We start from the raw sequence: 18,009 nt of genomic DNA on the forward strand, positions 1-18,009 counted from the left end.
CCTATGGTTTATAAGACAGTAGCAAGCTGCAAGCTGGCCACAACTACCTTTCGATGCATTAAAACCAAAGTTACGGGCTTTGAAAGCTACACAGGATGGTAGCCACCCAGACCCACAGTCACAAACCAGCATGTGCATAGGGATAATCAGATAGTCATCTTCAAGAACTTGTGAATATTGTATTCCAACAAATTTCTCTCCATTTCAAATTTTTACAAATTAAGCTTAAAAGAGAAAATCTCTAAAGAAGTTGATCATTTTACATACCAGGGTCATATGATGGTGGAGGTGGTGGAGGGAGTTTTCCGCCGTCTTTAAGATTAAGTCCTTTGGCTGCTCGTATAGTTGCTATAAATTCCTCGTGCTTTCGTCTCCAGTTGGAAGGTTTTTTGGGTGGTTCTGGCTAAGAAGCCAAAAAAGAAAGAGCTTTATATGTGTGAAGCTCTTACTTCAAGCTAAGTATGTGCCTTATTTTAGTACACAACATTATAGTTAGATTTCTTCCAGATCCTAGTTGGTCTAAGTATCATAAATTGCCAGCAGAAATAAGCCTTATTATAATGCATACATAGTTTGCCTAAAATGCTCATACGCAGAGTAAATTATAACATACCCGTGGCTTAAGAGGTTTTACTGTGGGAATGTCAGTTCCTTCTGCTCTCTGTCGGCTGGAATCGAACGTCTTCCTTTTCTTGGCAGAAGTTTTTTGGCAAATGGGTCCATGCTTTTTCTACAAGCAGTAGAAAAACAAAAGGAGAATACAGAACTTATATTTTCAAAACTACGTTATTAACATGTTATTTCCCTCTTTATTAGCTATAGTGACCATTGTTTAACCCTCCTACCAACTTACCAGGTCCAAAAGCCAACAGTGCTCATACCACTTACCAATGCTGCTGGAAAGAAAGTCCTTCCACAAATCCTACATGGCAACAGATCTCCAGTTTGCACTGTAACCTCTCCTGAAAAAAAACATCCTTCTATAAGAGAAGTTGTTTAAATTCATGGTAAAAATTTCCGCCTAGATTGCTAACCTCATGCAGTTATAAATAGTAACAGTTGTACTGTAAAGGTATACATTCTTCGAACTATGCAGAGACTACACAGATCAGGAAGGAAAAGATGATACAGAAGTCCTTACATACTTCTGGAAGCAGTCGGGCTCAATAACATGTCACCATCAATTCTGACAATTTACAATACAAAACTCTGCACCTTTAAAAGGATGTTTGTATGTCAACATGCAAATGACAGATTCACTATAAGTCACAGTAAAAGCCCAAACACACACGAAAAATAATGATATTTTGTGGGTATTTCTGTGTCTTTGGATGAGAATCACCTGTTATAGTGCCAGCTTATGAGCTGGCAGGCCTCATTGAGAGGGCTTTAAATAGATTTGAAGGGGGAAGGGGATAAAACCAGGCACACTAGAGATGAGCCTAGGGGTGGCATGCCAGAGTTGGGGGGTGAAATCGATAGCCCAGCTCAAGTGCATCTACACCAATGCATGCAGCATGGGCACCAAACAGGAGGAGCTGGAAGCCATTGTGCAGCGGGACAGCTATGATGTAGTTGCCATCACAGAAACATGGTGGGATGCTTCTCATGAATGGAGTGCCGCAATGGATGGCTATAAGCTCTTCCGAAGGGATAGGCAAGGAAGGAGAGGTGGTGGGGTGGCTCTGTATGTTAGGGAGTGTTTTGATTGTATAGAAATCAATGACTGTGAAGACCAAGTAGAGTGCTTACGGGTAAGGATGAGGGGGAAGGCCAATGAGGCATATACCCTGCTGGGAGCCTGTTACAGACCACCCAACCAGGACGAAGAGGCAGATGAGACATTCTATAAGCGACTGGTGGAGGTCTCGCATTCGCTGGCCCTTGTTCTTGTAGGGGATTTCAATCTACCAGACATCTGCTGGAAGTACAACACAGCAGAGAGGAAACAGTCTAGGAGATTCCTGGAGTGTGTGGAGGATAACTTCCTGACACAGCTGGTAAGGGAGCCCACCAGGGGAGGTGCCTTGCTTGACCTGCTGTTTACAAACAGAGAAGGACTGGAGAGAGATGTGGTGGTCGGAGGCCGTCTTGGGCTCAGCGACCACGACATGATAGAATTCTCAATTGTGAGTGAAGTAAGGAGAGAGGTCAGCAAAACTGCTACCATGGACTTCTGGAGGGCAGACTTTGGCCTGTTCAGGTCACTGGTTGAGAAAATCCCTTGGGAGACAGTCCTGAAGGGCAAAAGGGTCCAGGAAGGCTGGAGAGTCTTCAAGAAGGAAACCTTAAAGGCACAGGAGCAGGTGGTCCCCATGTACCGTAAGAGCTGGCAAGGGAAGGCGACCAGCCTAGCTGAACAGGGAGATATTGCTGGGACTCATAGAAAAGAGGAGAGTTTATCACCTCTGGAAGAAGGGGCAGGCAACTCACGAAGAGTACAAGGATCTCGTTAGGTCAAGCAGGGACAAAATTAGAAAGGCAAAAGCCCAGCTAGAGCTCAATCTGGCCACAGTTGTAAAGGATAACCAAAAATGCTTCTACAAATATATTAACAACAAAAAGAGAGGCAAGGAGAATCTCCATCCCTTACTGGATATGGGGGAGTACATTGTCTCCAAGGATGAGGACAAGGGTGAAGTACTTAATGCCTTCTTTGCCTCAGTCTTTAATAGCCAGACCACATACCCGCAAGGTATTCAGCCCCCTGAGCTGGAAGACAGGGATGGAGAGCACAATAACCCCCCAATAATCCAGGAGGAAGCAGTTAAGGACCTGTTAAGCCACCTGGACATGCACAAGTCTATGGGGCCTGATGGGATCCACCCAAGAGTACTGAGGGAGCTGGCGGAGGAGCTTGCCAAGCCACTCTCCATCATTTATCAGCAGTCCTGGTTAACAGGGGAGGTCCCAGAAGACTGGAGGCTTGCCAAGGTGATACCCATCTACAAGAAAAGCCGGAAGGAGGATCCTGGGAACTACAGGCCTGTCAGCCTGACCTCTGTACCGGGGAAGATCATGGGGCGGTTCATCTTGAGAGTGCTCACGGGGCACGTGAAGGGCAACCAAGGCATCAGGCCCAGCCAGCATGGGTTCATGAAAGGCAGGTCCTGCTTGACCAACCCGATCTCCTTCTATGACCAGGTGACCTGCCTAGTAGATGAGGGAAAGGCTGTGGATGTTGTCTACCTGGACTTTAGTAAAGCCTTTGACAGTGTCTCCCACAGCATTCTCCTGGAGAAACTGGCGGCTCGTGGCTTAGACAGGTGTACTCTTCGCTGGGTGAGGAACTGGCTGGATGGCCGAGCCCAGAGAGTTGTGGTGAATGGATTTAAATCCAGTTGGCGGCCAGTCACAAGCGGTGTTCCCCAGGGCTCAGTTCTGGGGCTGGTCTTTATCGATGACCTGGATGAGGGGATCGAGTGCTCCCTCAGTAACTTTGCAGATGCCACCAAGTTGGGTGGGAGTGTTGATCTGCTCAAGGGTAGGAGGGCTCTGCAGAGGGATCTGGGCAGGCTGGATCGATGGGCAGAGGTCAACTGTATGAGTTTTAATAAGGCCAAGTGCAGGGTCCTGCACTTTGGCCACAATAACCCCATGCAATACTACAGGCTTGGGGAAGAGTGGCTGGAGAGTTGCCCGGTGGAAAAGGACCTTGGGGTGCTGGTTGACAGTCAGCTGAACATGAGCCGGCAATGTGCCCAGGTGGCCAAAGAGGCCAACAGCGTCCTGGCCTGTATCAGAAATAGTGTGGCCAGCAGGAGTAGGGAAGTGATCGTGCCCCTGTACTCGGCACTGGTGAGGCCGCACCTCAAATCCTGTGTTCAGTTTTGGGCCCCTCACTACAAGAAGGACATGGAGGTACTGCAGCGTGTCCAGAGAAGGGCAACGAAGCTGGTGAGGGGTCTGGAACACAAGTCTTATGGGGAGCGGCTGAGGGAACTGGGGTTGTTTAGTCTGGAGAAGAGGAGTCTGAGGGGAGACCTTATCGCTCTCTACAACTACCTGAAAGGGGGTTGTGGTGAGGTGGGTATTGGTCTCTTCTCCCAAGTAACCAGCGATAGGACGAGAGGAAATGGCCTCAAATTGTGCCAGTGGAGGTTTAGATTGGATATTAGGAAAAATTTCTTTACTGAGAGGGTGGTCAAGCATTGGAACAGGCTGCCCAGGGAGGTGGTGGAGTCACTATCTCTGGAAGTATTCAAAAAACGTGTGGATGTGGTGCTTCAGGACATGGTTTAGGGGACATGGTGGCGTTGGGTTAATGGTTGGACTTGATGATCTTGAAGGTCCTTTCCAACATTAGTGATTCTGTGATTTTTCCAATCTCTATTTTAAACAACCATGTCTGAAAATTTTTCCATAGGCCTGTTTTCTTAAATCCATAAGCCTGAGCTTAATGGTAATCACAAGTAACAACATGCACGCTGGTCATACAATAGCTTACATGGCTGGAAACTGCCCTCACCATTTTCCTCAAGGGTAAGCAGCAATAGTTGTAGGCTTTTCTCAATTCTCCCACTCAAAAATACAAAGTATGCACAGATTTCTTTTGTTCGTTTGTTTCATTATTTCATTCTTCAGTGTTCTCAGCACTCTTAATAATGTTAACACACATCAATGAAAACCCACACCTCTCAAGTGGAATGGAGTGCAAGACAGGGACTGGAGGAGCAAAGTCTCTCCCACTGTAAGAGAAGATCAGGTTTGAGACCACCTGAAGAACTTGAACATTCACAAGTCTACGGGACCTGACAAGATGCATCCCAGAGTCTTGAGGGAATTGGCTGATGTAGTTGCCAAGCCACTCTCCATGATATGGGAAAAGTCCTGGCAGTTGGGTGAAGTCCCTGGAGACTGGAAAAGGGGAAACATTGCACCCATTTGTTTAAAAAAGGTAGCAAGGAGGACCCTGGCAACTCCCGAACTGTCAGCCTCACCTCTGTGCCTGGGAAGATCATTAAACAGATCCTTCTAGGAGCTATGCTAAGGCACATGGAGGACAGGGAGGTAGTTCGAGACAGTCAGCATGGCTTCACCAAGGGCAAGACCTGCCTGACCAACCCAGTGGCCTTCTATGAAGCAGTGACCACATCGGTGGACAAGGAAAGACTACAGATGGCATCTATCTAGACTTCTCTAAAGCCTTTGACAGTCCTCTACAACATCCTTCTCTCTACATTGGAGAGAGATGGATTTGATGGGTGGACGAGGAATTGGTTGGATGGTTGCATCCAGAGGGTAGTGGTCAATGGCTCAATGTTCAGATGGAGAATGGTGATGAGTGCTGCCCCTCAGGAGTCTGCATTGGGACCAGTACTCTTTAATATCTTCATCAGTGATGTAGTGAGATCAAGTGCACCCTCAGCAAGTTTGCAGAAGACACCAAGCTGAGCGGTGCAGGTGACACACCTGAGGGAAGGGATGCCATCCAGAGGGACACGGACAAGCTCAAGGAATGGGCCCATGTGAACCTAATGAGGTTCAACAAGGCCAAGTGCAAGGTACTGTCAGGGCAATCCCTGGTATCAATACAGGCTGGGCGATGAAGAGGTTGAGAGCAGCCCCTGCCGAGAAGGACTTGGGGGTACTGGTGGATGAAAAGCTGGACATGAGCCAGCAACGTGTGCTCACAGCCCAGAAACCCAACTGTATCCTGGGCTGCATCCAAAGAAGAGTGGCCAACAGGTCAAGCCCCTCTACTCCCACCTGGAGACCTGACCTGGAGCACTACATCCAGCTCTAGAGCCCTCAGCACAGAAAAGACATGGAGCTGTTGGAGAGGATCCAGAGGAGGGCCACAAACATGATTGTAGGGATGGAACACCTCTCCTATGATGACAGGCTGAGAGAGTTGGGATTGTTGAGCCTGGAGAAGGTTTCAGGGAGACCTTATTGCAGCCCTTCAGTACTTAGAAGGGGCTTACAAGAAAGATGGGGACAGACTTCTTAGCAAGGCCTGTTGTAGTAGGACAAGGGGTAGTGGTTTTAAACTGAAAGAGGGTAGGTTTAGACTAGATATAAGGAAGAAGTAAGAAGTTTTTCACAATGAGGGTGGTGAAACACTGGAGCAGGCTGCCCAGAGACAAGGTCAGGTTGGACGGGGCTCTGAGCAGTCTGGCCTAGTTGAAGATGTCCCTGCTCGTTGCAGGGGGGTTGGACTAGATGACTTTTAAAGGTTCTTTCCATCCCAAACTATTCTATGATTCTACGATTACTGTAATACAACCCTCAGCTTTGCAGAAACAAGCAAGAGAGGCATTTCATGGAACACAAAATGACACTGTATCTTTAAGAAATTAGCTAAAATAAATCAAAATTAGTGATCTTGAAATCAGGTCTATAGGGTAAGATTAAGGATTTGACTGAGAGAAGAATTCTTTCAGGTATCTGCCCTAGTAAAGGAAGAAAACACACATTTTCCACCATTTTCTTCTGTTCACTCAACTCTGGAATTCAAGCCTGTGTTTAAATTCACCATTAAAAGAAGTAGACTTGATAGATGCTCATCTGATCAAGCAGTGTTTACATACGACATATCAAAGCATAATAAACACCAATTAGCACTCACTGTGCTACAGTTACAGAGCTGGATTTCCTTACAGCATTCCTACCCTCCTTCGCTTCAATTTTTTAACCAATGTGACTTTCCTCACCCTTAAAGTAAAAAAAACAAACAAGAAAACAAAACCACAAAACCTTAACACTTTTCTCTTGGAGCCCACGAGACTTCCCTTATAGAAGGGTTAGCACTGTCATCAACATGAAATTTGATAATTTAAAAAGAGAACATGGAAAGAAAATTGTGAAAGTTGGTAAAGAGTTGGTTTGAGGGTTTTGTTTGGTTTTGTTTTTTTTTTAAAAGACATACATGATGCTATCTAATGCAGTCAGTCATGGATCAACTGAATTTTTTTCTTGAACAAAAGTTAACAGAAATGATTGTTACATTGGGATGCGTTGGGGGGTGGGTGGGGGGAGGAGCTTTAAAAAAGGGGAACACTCAAATCAAGAAACAGAAGGATTTGTCTGGCAAATGAGTCTGAGAATAGAAATTGGAAATAAGATGGTGTCATGGCAATTTTCTTCAGTCTTATTTAAGTCTAGCAACAATGCAGGGATTACAATAATTTTGGTTATACAATCACAGAAGATCCAGTGGCTACACTTCTTTTTCCTTTTACCATCTTCAATACCACTAATCACCAGTAGTTTACATGTTTGCGTTAAACATGAATGAATATAGTTAACTTGGAAAAGGATGAATGTGATTATTATTGTTTACCTAAACACACTTAGGGAAAAGAGAAATATGTTCAAAATGTTTATGTGAATATTAAAAGGAAGTAATACTTCAGTTGAAGTGATGACAAAACCATGACATACAGCTTTACATCCTGTTCTCTTCCTCTCTGCCTGAGACCAGGTCTCAAATAAAAAAAGAGTTCAACCTAGTAAGATGCTGGGTATCTGAATTAAACAATTAGATTGGAAGTTTTGTTAGCAGCACTACAATAATCTCACCACTTCTGTTTCTAAACTGTCCCTGACAGAGCTCCTCCTCCTCCAGCTACTTCCAGAATACAACCACCTTCCAAATTATTTTTTTCTACCTACATGTAAGTGGAGGTTATTGCACAAGTTATTGCACACATTCCTTTTGAATATGGTCACAGTCTAGTTACCCATACTTTCTGATCTTGAAGTTGGAATTTAGCCGTAAAGTTTGGGTGGACCTCAAAGTCTGACAGCATAGCTATACAGTCACTCAGATGTAGCACAGTGCTTTCAATACTCACAGATGAGTTTAGACTTGAAACCTAGACTTTCAGGGAACAACTTTTCTTCTTTCTCTCCTTTCATGTTGAAATACAGCAACTGATTTACAACGGAAGGTGGAAGCTGCCAGTTCTCAGATCTATCTTTCTCAGTACATGTGGACCCATCAATACATATAAGTTCTATCTGACATAGTCACAGGCATAATGCTAGCTCTTGCTGTCATGTTTACAAATTAAGCAGTTGTGTAAATAGACTCCACACCTAGAGGGAGCAGATGTCTTCAGTATTGCTGAACAGTTATTAATTGAAGTTTTATTACAGTTTTCTCTTTTGCAGAGCTTTGTATAGCCAAATATGTGTCTGCACTTAGATATAAAGTGCAGAATGCTTCAATGAAACAAGACTACACTTTGTCTCAATAACAGTTTTTTGTCATGTTGTAAAATCTGTCTGACCTTCAAAAACTTTTACTTGTCTGCAGCAGTGACAGTACTCAATAACTTGGGCCACGCAACTGTGATAACCAGAACCATCAAACCTCACTGAATTCAAACTTGCGGAAACATTCTGGTACAATTTCCATCATTGAGACTAGGTACCTATTTGAAACTAGCAAGTAATCTACAAGTGTTGAAAGTTATTACTTGAAGAGTGCTTTCCAAATTCTTCGCAAAACTGTATTTATTGATTTTAGCATAGCTCCCCTCTTATCTCCAATATTTTCCACTTAAGAGTTCCATATACTTCAGGTACAAAAAAAAAAAAAAAAAAGAAAAAAAAGAGCAGTGCATTCCCCACATTAATTAGAATCTATATCATCAAGCCAAAGCATCTAGTTCTTTGGGGACTGTCAGTCTCCAGCATATAGTCCACTAATCAGTCCTGACGGGGTTATATTTTTTAACCAACACATTAACTAACAATAGTCTGAAAAGACTAATGACAAGTACTATAAAAAAGAGTTACTTAAAAATTATACTGATGCAGTGACATAGGTAGGGAACACTTCTTTGAGTAGCCAAACACAATTTATAGCATTAAATTTTAAAGAGCAATTTTAAAGAGCATTAAATAAAATAATGAAAAGATGAACGTACAGAAGTGGAAAAAAATATACCAGTAACAGTGTAAGCTTTTCAAGTTTTCATTATTTTGCCAAAAGAACTTCTGAAATGCAAATGCAAGTCAGAAAAATGTACCATACTGCTTAACAACAGGCAGTATTTGCCATACTTTGGTAAAGTCTGCTTGAAAACTGACAATGTGCATGATTTACCCCACCAAGCAAATGCCCTTCTCATTTATGCTATCCACCAGTTTGCAGGAAGAGTTAGAGAAAGGAAGAGGAAATCATAGTAAGCTCTGTCTCTTAGTATTCAACTGTTCACATACTTTGAAATATTCATGCAATTAGGTTATTTGCAACTGTATAACAAATAGGAAACCAGTCTACTCTTATCTATCTACCCCTATTTTTAGAGGAAAGCCTCATTAATTCTTTTGTACTTCTGTATTGACATTGTATTCTAGTCTTGTATAAACCTGTCACTTCTGCTTCCAAAGGATAACAAAAAGCGGCATAACTTCCATTCCTTCAAGCTGAAAAGCTTGAGTAAGACTTTTATAGTACCTCTGCGTGCTTTTGTATCAGCTCTTCAGCCTGACAATGCAAGTCATTGTCAAAGTTACTGTTACTGCATTGAATATTAGCCTGATGATGGTGAGTTTGGTATTATTTCCTTGAAAATAACATATCAAGGAAAGTCCCATTGCCCCTAAGTGACAACCTGGAGGAGGACTCTGAAGCAGCTTTTTTTCTGTGACTGAGAAATGAATTGCATGCAGTCAAGAATGGTTGTAAATAGCAGCGCACACACAACTCACATCATGGTGTACTCCCTTTTTCTATAACTGTCTTGCTTTCCTCCCTTCCTCATATGAAGCGTAACTTCTAACGTTAAAACATGCCAACATCACACTACACATCCTTAAAAATAACCAGCTCTCCCAGGCTCCTTTCTAGGGCCATATCTCATGGGATTTCAAACAGATCCCTAAACAAATCAAAGCCTGCTCTCCTGAAGTCCAGGGCTGAGATCCTGCTATTTGCCTAGCTCCCTCCTCTCAGGATACTGAATTCAATCATCCTATGGTCACTGCAGGTAAGCTTGCCCCGACCTTCACACCTCACATGTAGGTATGAAGTCCAGAGGAGTGCCTCCCCTTGTCAGCTCCTCGATCACATGGATCAAGAATTTGTCATCAATGCATACCAGAAGCCTTGTGCCTTGCTGATTTGTCCCTCTAGCAGGTGTCAGGTGGTTAAAGTCTCTCATGAGGATCAGAGCCTCTGAATACAAGGCTCCTTCCAATTATCTGAAGGAGGCCTCTTCTTCCTGATCAGGTGGCTTGTAGCAGACACCCACAACAACATTTCCCACATTGGTCTGCCTACTAACCCCGGTCCATAAGCTGCCAGGTGGCTCCACAGCAAAGCTCCATGCATTCTCACTGCTCTCCCACATAAAGGGCAACTTTCCCCCCTTGTTGCCCATCTGGTTCTTCCTGAAGAGCCTGTATTCAGCCACTGCACTCCTATGAGCTGTCCTATCACCTATGCATGATCTTAACGAGATCCTAGCCCTGCAACTGCATCCAGACCTCTAATACCTCCCATTTGTTCCCAAACTGTGGCACTTTAGAGAGACATTCAGTCATTATGATTACCCAGAAAAATCTACGAGACCTTCCTGTGGAATGTGTATGGAAACACACCAAAACCATAGGCAAATAAGCAGCACTATTTGATTGATCTGACTTCCAGATACATTATCTAGTCTTCTGTCAATGAGCTTTAAGACCAACTAAAGCGACTAGAAAGCATGTGAGCTGCATAATCTATGTACACGTTACACAATTCTGCTTTGGCATCATAAACTCACTGTTCTCCTGTAATGGGCTACAAGCACCATGATGACTTGTGAGCAGGCAGTCAAGCAGAGAGTAGCCTTCTCACATTAGCCTTAAACCAAGACTGCTTTGCACCAATGACCCCTAAAGCAATTCTGGACTTACATACTCTACTACCTAAATGTAATTGGACAGAGCAATCCCAATCTAAGTCTGCTTGCTTATCAGAATATTACTTGGCTAACAATGAAATAATGTGTAAAAAAAACTTTGATAATAAACTTCATTTATAATATACTGATTCTTAGTTTGCCTCCCAAGGAATTTCTTTAAAAAGTAAGCCCACTCCTCAACCGCTGCAGTCAACTGTTTAACAGACTCCTGGAACTAGATTTTACTGAAATGCAACAACTGCTTTTGATAATAACAACATCATATGTGTGTGTGTGTGCAGGTAAAATACATTCATCTTCCCACTATATTCAACCAATTGAATTCAATTACTAGATCAATCTAGTTTCTGTAATTTAAGTTAAAAATGCAAGAATTCTACAAAAACTATAGAAAAGGTTATAAAAATCTATTAGTTCTAAGATGCTGAAAAAACTAATCTGAACCACTCAAATTCCCATCTACACATATTACTTCCTTTCCTTTAGGTGATATTCTGATAGAGTACTTCCCTTACCGTATCAGCCTAAACTTAGCTTTCAGAATTTTTACTTAAGTGAAACATTTAATTTCTTCCCAAAACATAAAAATTAATAAAAAAAACCCCCATAATTGCCTTAGAAAAAGTAACTGAAGACAATTATACAGTGTATTAAATGTCAAAATCAGATCACTTAGCAGAGGTGCAAGTATCCCTACCGAAATATAGCAATTCAATGCAAAGTCATATTTACCATTGAGTTTTAATGGCTACTGGAGGCAAACAACTTCTTTAAGAAGAATATACATTAATATTGGTTTTGCATTTCAATCTTCAATAGTTTCCAACTTGCTGATTTAAGAATGGTACCATAAAATTAATTCTTCCTTCTGTTAGACATTTAAAATAACTAAAAAAAAAGAAGGCAAGCTGAAGTGTTCCAAAAAGACAGAAGCCTCTCTGAAATGGAGCTTAAGAAAATGGCTGCCAAAGTGAGAAAGCTGCTGCATACATCCAGTGAGGCAAGACAAAGATGAACGCTAAAGGGAAAGGAAGACTCATATTAATATTATTTTTTGTTTTCAAAACAAAAATAATTTTGTACACTATTAGAGGAAAAACAATATGACTGGGTATCAGTGTATTCAGAAATTCTGTCAAAGAAAGCATAAGCACTTCCTTTCAACAGTCACGTTACTAATACAAAACCCCAAACTAGAATGCTTGCACTCTTTGGGATGGAGTGGGGTGTTTCAGGCATTATCAGTGCCAGTGGAGGGTCTAGGGACAAATGCTATTAAAGCACAGATCTCAGTTCTCAGCAGAAGATGCTATACAGCAAGCTGTATTCTTATGAGACCTCAAGGGCACACCCAGACTGCTCCACGTCTAAATGCTTAATCACAGTAGTCCCTACTTGGCATCTGCAAGGGAAAGCTCTCAGTTTGAGACTGCAGGCTATTTCCTGAGCAAGCAACCACCCATCCCCTTCCAACCACAGCCAGCCTTCCGCAGCTGCTAGAGCACAGGCTGAGGGAGAACGCTGGGGCTGGGTAAGCGCTGGCATTACCTACCACAGAGAGCTGGACTTTTGCCCTCGGACACAGCTGCCCCTCTGCCCTTTACTCCCTAGGCAACAGCAGCCCTGACTGCTGGGATGGGCTATGAACAAGTGTGGGAAGCAGCATTTAGTTGGCTCAAGCAGCTGTTGCCGGCATCCTCCCAGAAAAAACAACAGCCTGGAGAGAAACCGATCAAACGCCACCGTTGGACTGCTCTGGCTTAAATGAAGTCAGGAATTCAGTGCTTGGATCCCCTCCTCCATCTCCTTCAAGCAAAACAGAAAACAACAAACATGCCAATGTGACAGCTTTTTTCTTGCCATCCAGCAGTGAAAGCAACAAGCACAGGTCCCTTCCAACCCAAAGATTCTATGATTCTGTGTTAACCCATCAAAAATGGTCCTGAGATTCAGCACATGGTGGACAACTCGGGAACAGATTTTTACACTCACCTTAGAGATCACTACATTTTCAGGCACAGACAGTCTATTGTTCTAAGTATTTTCACCAGTAAATTAAATGAAAATGGAAAAACAGCCAAACAGCACACAGGCTGCAAAGCAACAAATGCTGAGCTAGCGACTTCAAATTTAACATCAAAGTTGTCACTTGTAATGTGATTCCTTTTACAAAACTTTAAAGTTATAAATTTGACTTTCAGTATCAATCTAGTACTATCACAGTAATGATATAAAAATAACATAATAAAGCAATAGAGTTAAAAGAAACAAACGTAAACTTTAGAAGAAACTTTTACATCACACAGAAACCTATTTCGCCATTTCACTGAACATTTAAATTTGCACATAGTGATGAAATGCAACTGCAACACTGGAAATATTATTTAGCTTTTTAAATGTCACCAATGCAGCTCCACAAGCCACTAATACACATTCAACTCTCCACATTATGGAAAGAATCATTATAAACTGGGTAGGATTCTTTCTTATTAGTAGCACACTTAAATATACAGAAATAAAACAGATCTTGCACCTATAATGCTGAGTTTCAGAAAAGCAAAGCACCAGCTCTGAGGGTGGAAAGTCCAGGGCAGCATCCTGAGCCTGAGGGGGTCTTCCACAGTCATAAAGACACACCAGTGGACTGCTGCCAAAAGACAAAGTCCTGCTCTCCACCATAATCACGCCCCTCGCACACACAACTGCCAGGACCTGCTCTACAAATCAGCTCTGCAAAATGATCTTGCTAAGCACTAACACAGAGAGGGAGCAGGCTGAGCCAGATTTCAGGAGCAGCCCATACTTCCATGTAGGATGGATATGGCCGTACAACTGTGCTTCTAAACACAAATTTAATCTAAAATGGCAAGCAGCAACATTATTCTGAGTTGCCAGTAGAGCAACAACTGGAAAAAAGCATAATACCCAATGAAATAACGTATTACTGTTATTGGGTTTGCCTGTGTTTTTCCTTAGGGCCCCCTTTCTACAGAAACTTTATCTGAGCCTAACCTAACATGCATCAAGAAAGACAGCTTAAACTGAAACATTGTAAATAAAAGCAAATCCACTTGCTTCAAATGTTTTGAAGCAAAAGAGTAAGTATTTTAATGTTGTGGAAAATTGTTTAGAGAAAGAAAAACACAGCACAAAGTGACCCACAAAAATGCAAAACACTATACATTTCCGTCTCAAGACCTTTAGCATTCAAGAATGATGGGTAACACCATGGGATGTAAGTGTTCACAATGCAAGCACATCTGAAGTTTTAGAAGTGGCTTATTACCTGTGCTATTCTCAAATTAATCTCAAGTGTTCAGAAGGAACATTTCACATCATTGAAAAATGCTTTGATAAGCTCTAGCTTTTGAAAGTATTTTCAATAAAAGGTTCACACAGTAAACATGAGACTTCACCTACGATTTAGCAGTTCTTCGTCCCACCACTCCCAGTACCTACTGAAATACAAACAAAATGCAAACCGTTTACAGCAAAGTCAGAAGCTGGACAAATTCTTACTGCAAAAATGCCACTTTTTTTCAGGCTTCTGTTGTTATCCGTAGATCTACTTTCTTCACACCCTCTGTTATGAAAGTGCTAGAGCTTATACACCACCACTGGCATAGCTGGCCTTAGTAAGTTAGCTCACAAGCCAAATCAATTGATGGATTGGGCTGCAGGTGATATTGCAGTCCTAACTGCAGTCAAACACATAGCTTACTGAAAATTTAAGCAAGTTTTCCCCCTTCTGGACAGGCAACATATGATTGTCACAGGACTGTCATGAGAGCTGGAATGCCTGGTAAAGCATTACTTGTTAAACACTGGACACCACCTCTCAGATTTAGAAGGCATTAATAGTCTGCAAAGCATGAGTAAATCAAATCAAAGAGAACCTCTTGGGATTTTAATGCTGAATCATGTCCGAATTTATAGTCTTGATGAAGTCACTAGGCATAAGAACAGTGTCTGATGACTGTAAAATCTACTAAAGACAGAAGACAGGTATTCAGTGGGAATTACTTCTGTTCTCCAATTGGGCTAGAAGGGATAAAGAACAAAGGCTAGTTTGTGCTGACTCCTATTTAAGCACTCAGTTCCCTCTAGTGAAGCAGAGCATGGAAGACCTAATGACTGTTTTGTGATTTTTTTTCCTAAGTAATATGGTTGAATGGTTAAAGCAGCTTGCAAAGCACAGTAACGACAGGCCTACCGAAATGCTCAGATAGCAATCTGTAACTTCATAAATTCCACGCTGATACCCATGCTACGACGCATACCCTGGAGAGTGACAATATCTTCAGTAACACAACTGGCACAGGATAAAGTTGCAAATACTCTGTCAGCAAATACATATCTAGTCTTCGCCGCACTGAACACTTCCCGAGCATTATAAGCGTTTCCTAACACACACCTTAGCCATCAGTTTGCAAAAAAAAAGGGTGCCTAGCAAAGATACCCGCACGACTCGATGCCTGCGGCGGATCACCGAGCAGGCTCACCGCGCTCCGAGCTCGCCCGGCCGCGGCAGGAAGGGGCCGGCGGGGAGCGGCCACAACCCCGCGGCCCGGCTGCGAGAGCTGAGCAGCGCCGGAGACAAAGCGCAGCGAGGCTGGCCCTGCCCGCCGTGCCTGCCCGCCCGCTCGCCGGGCTCCGCGCAAGGGCCCACTGCCTCCCGCCTTTGTTCGCCGTCCCAAAAGCACGCTGCCCCCCACCTCAGCCCCCTCCAGCACTGCCGGCCGCGGAGCGAGGCGAGGCCGCCGCGCTGCCCCAGGAGGCTCACAAAACGGGGAAGGCGACGCCCGGGCCCCAGCTCCCACCGCGGCCACCGCCCAAGCACGCCCCGCCGCAGCACAAAGACGCAGCGCGGCCCGGCTCGCCCCAGGAGCCCGCCGCCTGCCCCTGGCGAAGAAAGAGGACTCCCCGCCGCTGCCTCCCACCTTCCAGACCCTCCATGGCACACCCCGACCTCCAGCTCCGGCCCCTGCCCCGCCGCCACTGCTGCTGTGGCAACGCTGCCACCTCCCGGCCCGCTAACAACCGCCGCTCCCATTGGCCGGGCGGCGCGGGCGGGCCGGCCTCCCCGGCGGGAACTGCTTGCCGCTGCCGCCCCGCTCCTCTCCGAGCCTTCCTCCTTGCCAGCTCTGCCTCTGCGCTCCGGCCCCCAGCCCGCCCCACCCCACCTCACCGGCCCGGAACCCCGCTGCCCCCCGGCAGCCGCCCGTCGCGGGGAGCCCCAGACCGCCCTCCGCCCCGCCAGGCCCAGGTGGTGCCATCCGCCCTTCGGCTGCGCCCCGCTCGGCGGGTCTTCCCAGGAGGGCAGGGCACCAGGTCCGAGCGTCTCCCTGCCAAACCCAGTCTTGTCCCAACTCTGGTGCAATCTGACGTGTCGTGTAGTCTATACGTTGACGTTACGCTATGATCGGGATCTTTCTCTTCCTGGAGCAGCACTCGTATATGAAGACTAAAGTAAAGCAAGTAAGAAGAAATAAACATGCTGTTAAAAAAGCAACAGAGCCATCGGTCTCTGGGCGGACACGGGCAGCAACTGAGATGGTGCTGGGGGCCCATCGCCCTCAGCACCTATGAGCCGAACAGAAGGGCGCTGGGGTGCAGCACAGTGTGTGGCCATAATGGATGACCCCTTACTTGTGGGAGAACAACTTGTGGGTCAATCACAGGAGAAACACCAAAAAATGGTTTTCAGGTTCACGTCCTGAAAAGAACTGCAGGCAATGGATTCCTCCCCCTTTTCTCCTGTTGTTTTCTTAACTGAAAGAAATGCTAATATAAAATTAATATCTGATGGTATCTCCTGCTACAGGATAACATTTGAGTAATGGATGTTTTTGGAAGATAGTACTACTAAATTGCTGTTGACTAATGAATATGGATAATTCTTGGTACATACTGAAATTCTTCTGTTCCTTTTACAAGTGCTCTCCACAGTTTTAGCAACAAAAGCATTTCAGGTTTTTTTTTTTCAAGCAAACTGATTCTTAAGATCTTTTATTTGTCTTTGTTGTGGCAATATGCCATGAACAAGTATTAAAGCTTTTCTATATAAACTACAACATACAGTGTCATAGAATCATTAAGGTTGGAAAAGACTGCTAAGGTCATCAAGACCAACTGTCAACCCATGCCCACGAAACCATGTCCCGAAGTGCCACATCTACACATTTTTTGAACACCATCTTATAGAAATTACTACTGCCTTTATGGGCACATGCAAATCATTTTTCTTCATATTCTAGACAAGTTGGTTGATACAGATTTGCTTGTCCATAGAATCACAGTTATTGTCCCAATTACAGTACATCTGGGAATGCAACTCAAAGAATACAAAACAAATACATAAAACCTAAATTAAATCAGAGATTATAATCATGTTGTCTTCTCTGCATTCCCTTAGCACGGGACAAATAGATCCAGATGCTGCCTGCCAGACAGCTAGCATGTAAACCATGATTAATATATCATTAAAATAATCCTTTGAAACCAAAAGCTTGAATATATATGGTAATTCTAGCTGCAATTTTCTGAAACCAAAAGCTTGACTCTATATGGTAATTCTAGCTTCAATTTTTCTAGGTAGTTTAGAACCATACTAAAAATAAATTTCAGATTTGCCTTTGATCCATAGATCTTGTGCTTCTAAAATTACAGGCCATGCCAGAAGGAACTAGTTTGCCACCATGTTGCAGAGTTCTAAACTTTGCAAATGATCCAGTCGATCTTTGACATAAAACTTAAATGAGCCTGTAGCCAGCAAGCGTTTGCCATTTAAGTAACCATTAGGGTAGCGTATCAGAAGTGCACTTCCTTGCACGGTATTTCTGTCCTCGGACTTCAAATTCAAAAACAGAGGCCTAGGATAATTGCATCTCCTAGCAGACAAATCCTTTCTAACAAAAGCATAAACATAATTTTTATCTTGTGTTCTCAATTTATTGAAGGGTTTCCTATTAGAGGAGCATTTTGTTTGTTTTGGCTCATCGTTTCTCTTTGAAATTTGTGGATATTTTTGTTAAAAACTGGGATAGGAAGTAACTGCAGCTCACCCGTCTAACTGTCTACAATGTGGTGCTCACATCTGAGCTACCTGTCACGTTCCCCAATATAGTCTATAGGGATTTGTCTC

General features: G+C 43.7%; 1 protein-coding gene across 1 annotated transcript in view; it reads right to left on the reverse strand.

The window, feature by feature from the left end:
* ZC2HC1A (zinc finger C2HC-type containing 1A) overlaps positions 1-16,031 on the reverse strand; it is a gene marked incomplete at its 5' end in the record, with an annotated part of 33,192 nt that extends 17,161 nt beyond the window's left edge. The window contains 5 exon segments of the mRNA XM_081996414.1: positions 268-403; positions 614-730; positions 889-962; positions 15,325-15,857; positions 15,859-16,031. Of these exon segments, the coding sequence (XP_081852540.1) occupies positions 268-403; positions 614-730; positions 889-962; positions 15,325-15,857; positions 15,859-16,031 (1,033 nt within the window).
* Positions 16,032-18,009: the final 1,978 nt, after the last annotated feature.

Source organism: Phaethon aethereus (genome assembly GCF_964289735.1).
Source record: "Phaethon aethereus genome assembly, chromosome: 2".
NCBI lineage: Eukaryota > Metazoa > Chordata > Aves > Phaethontiformes > Phaethontidae > Phaethon > Phaethon aethereus.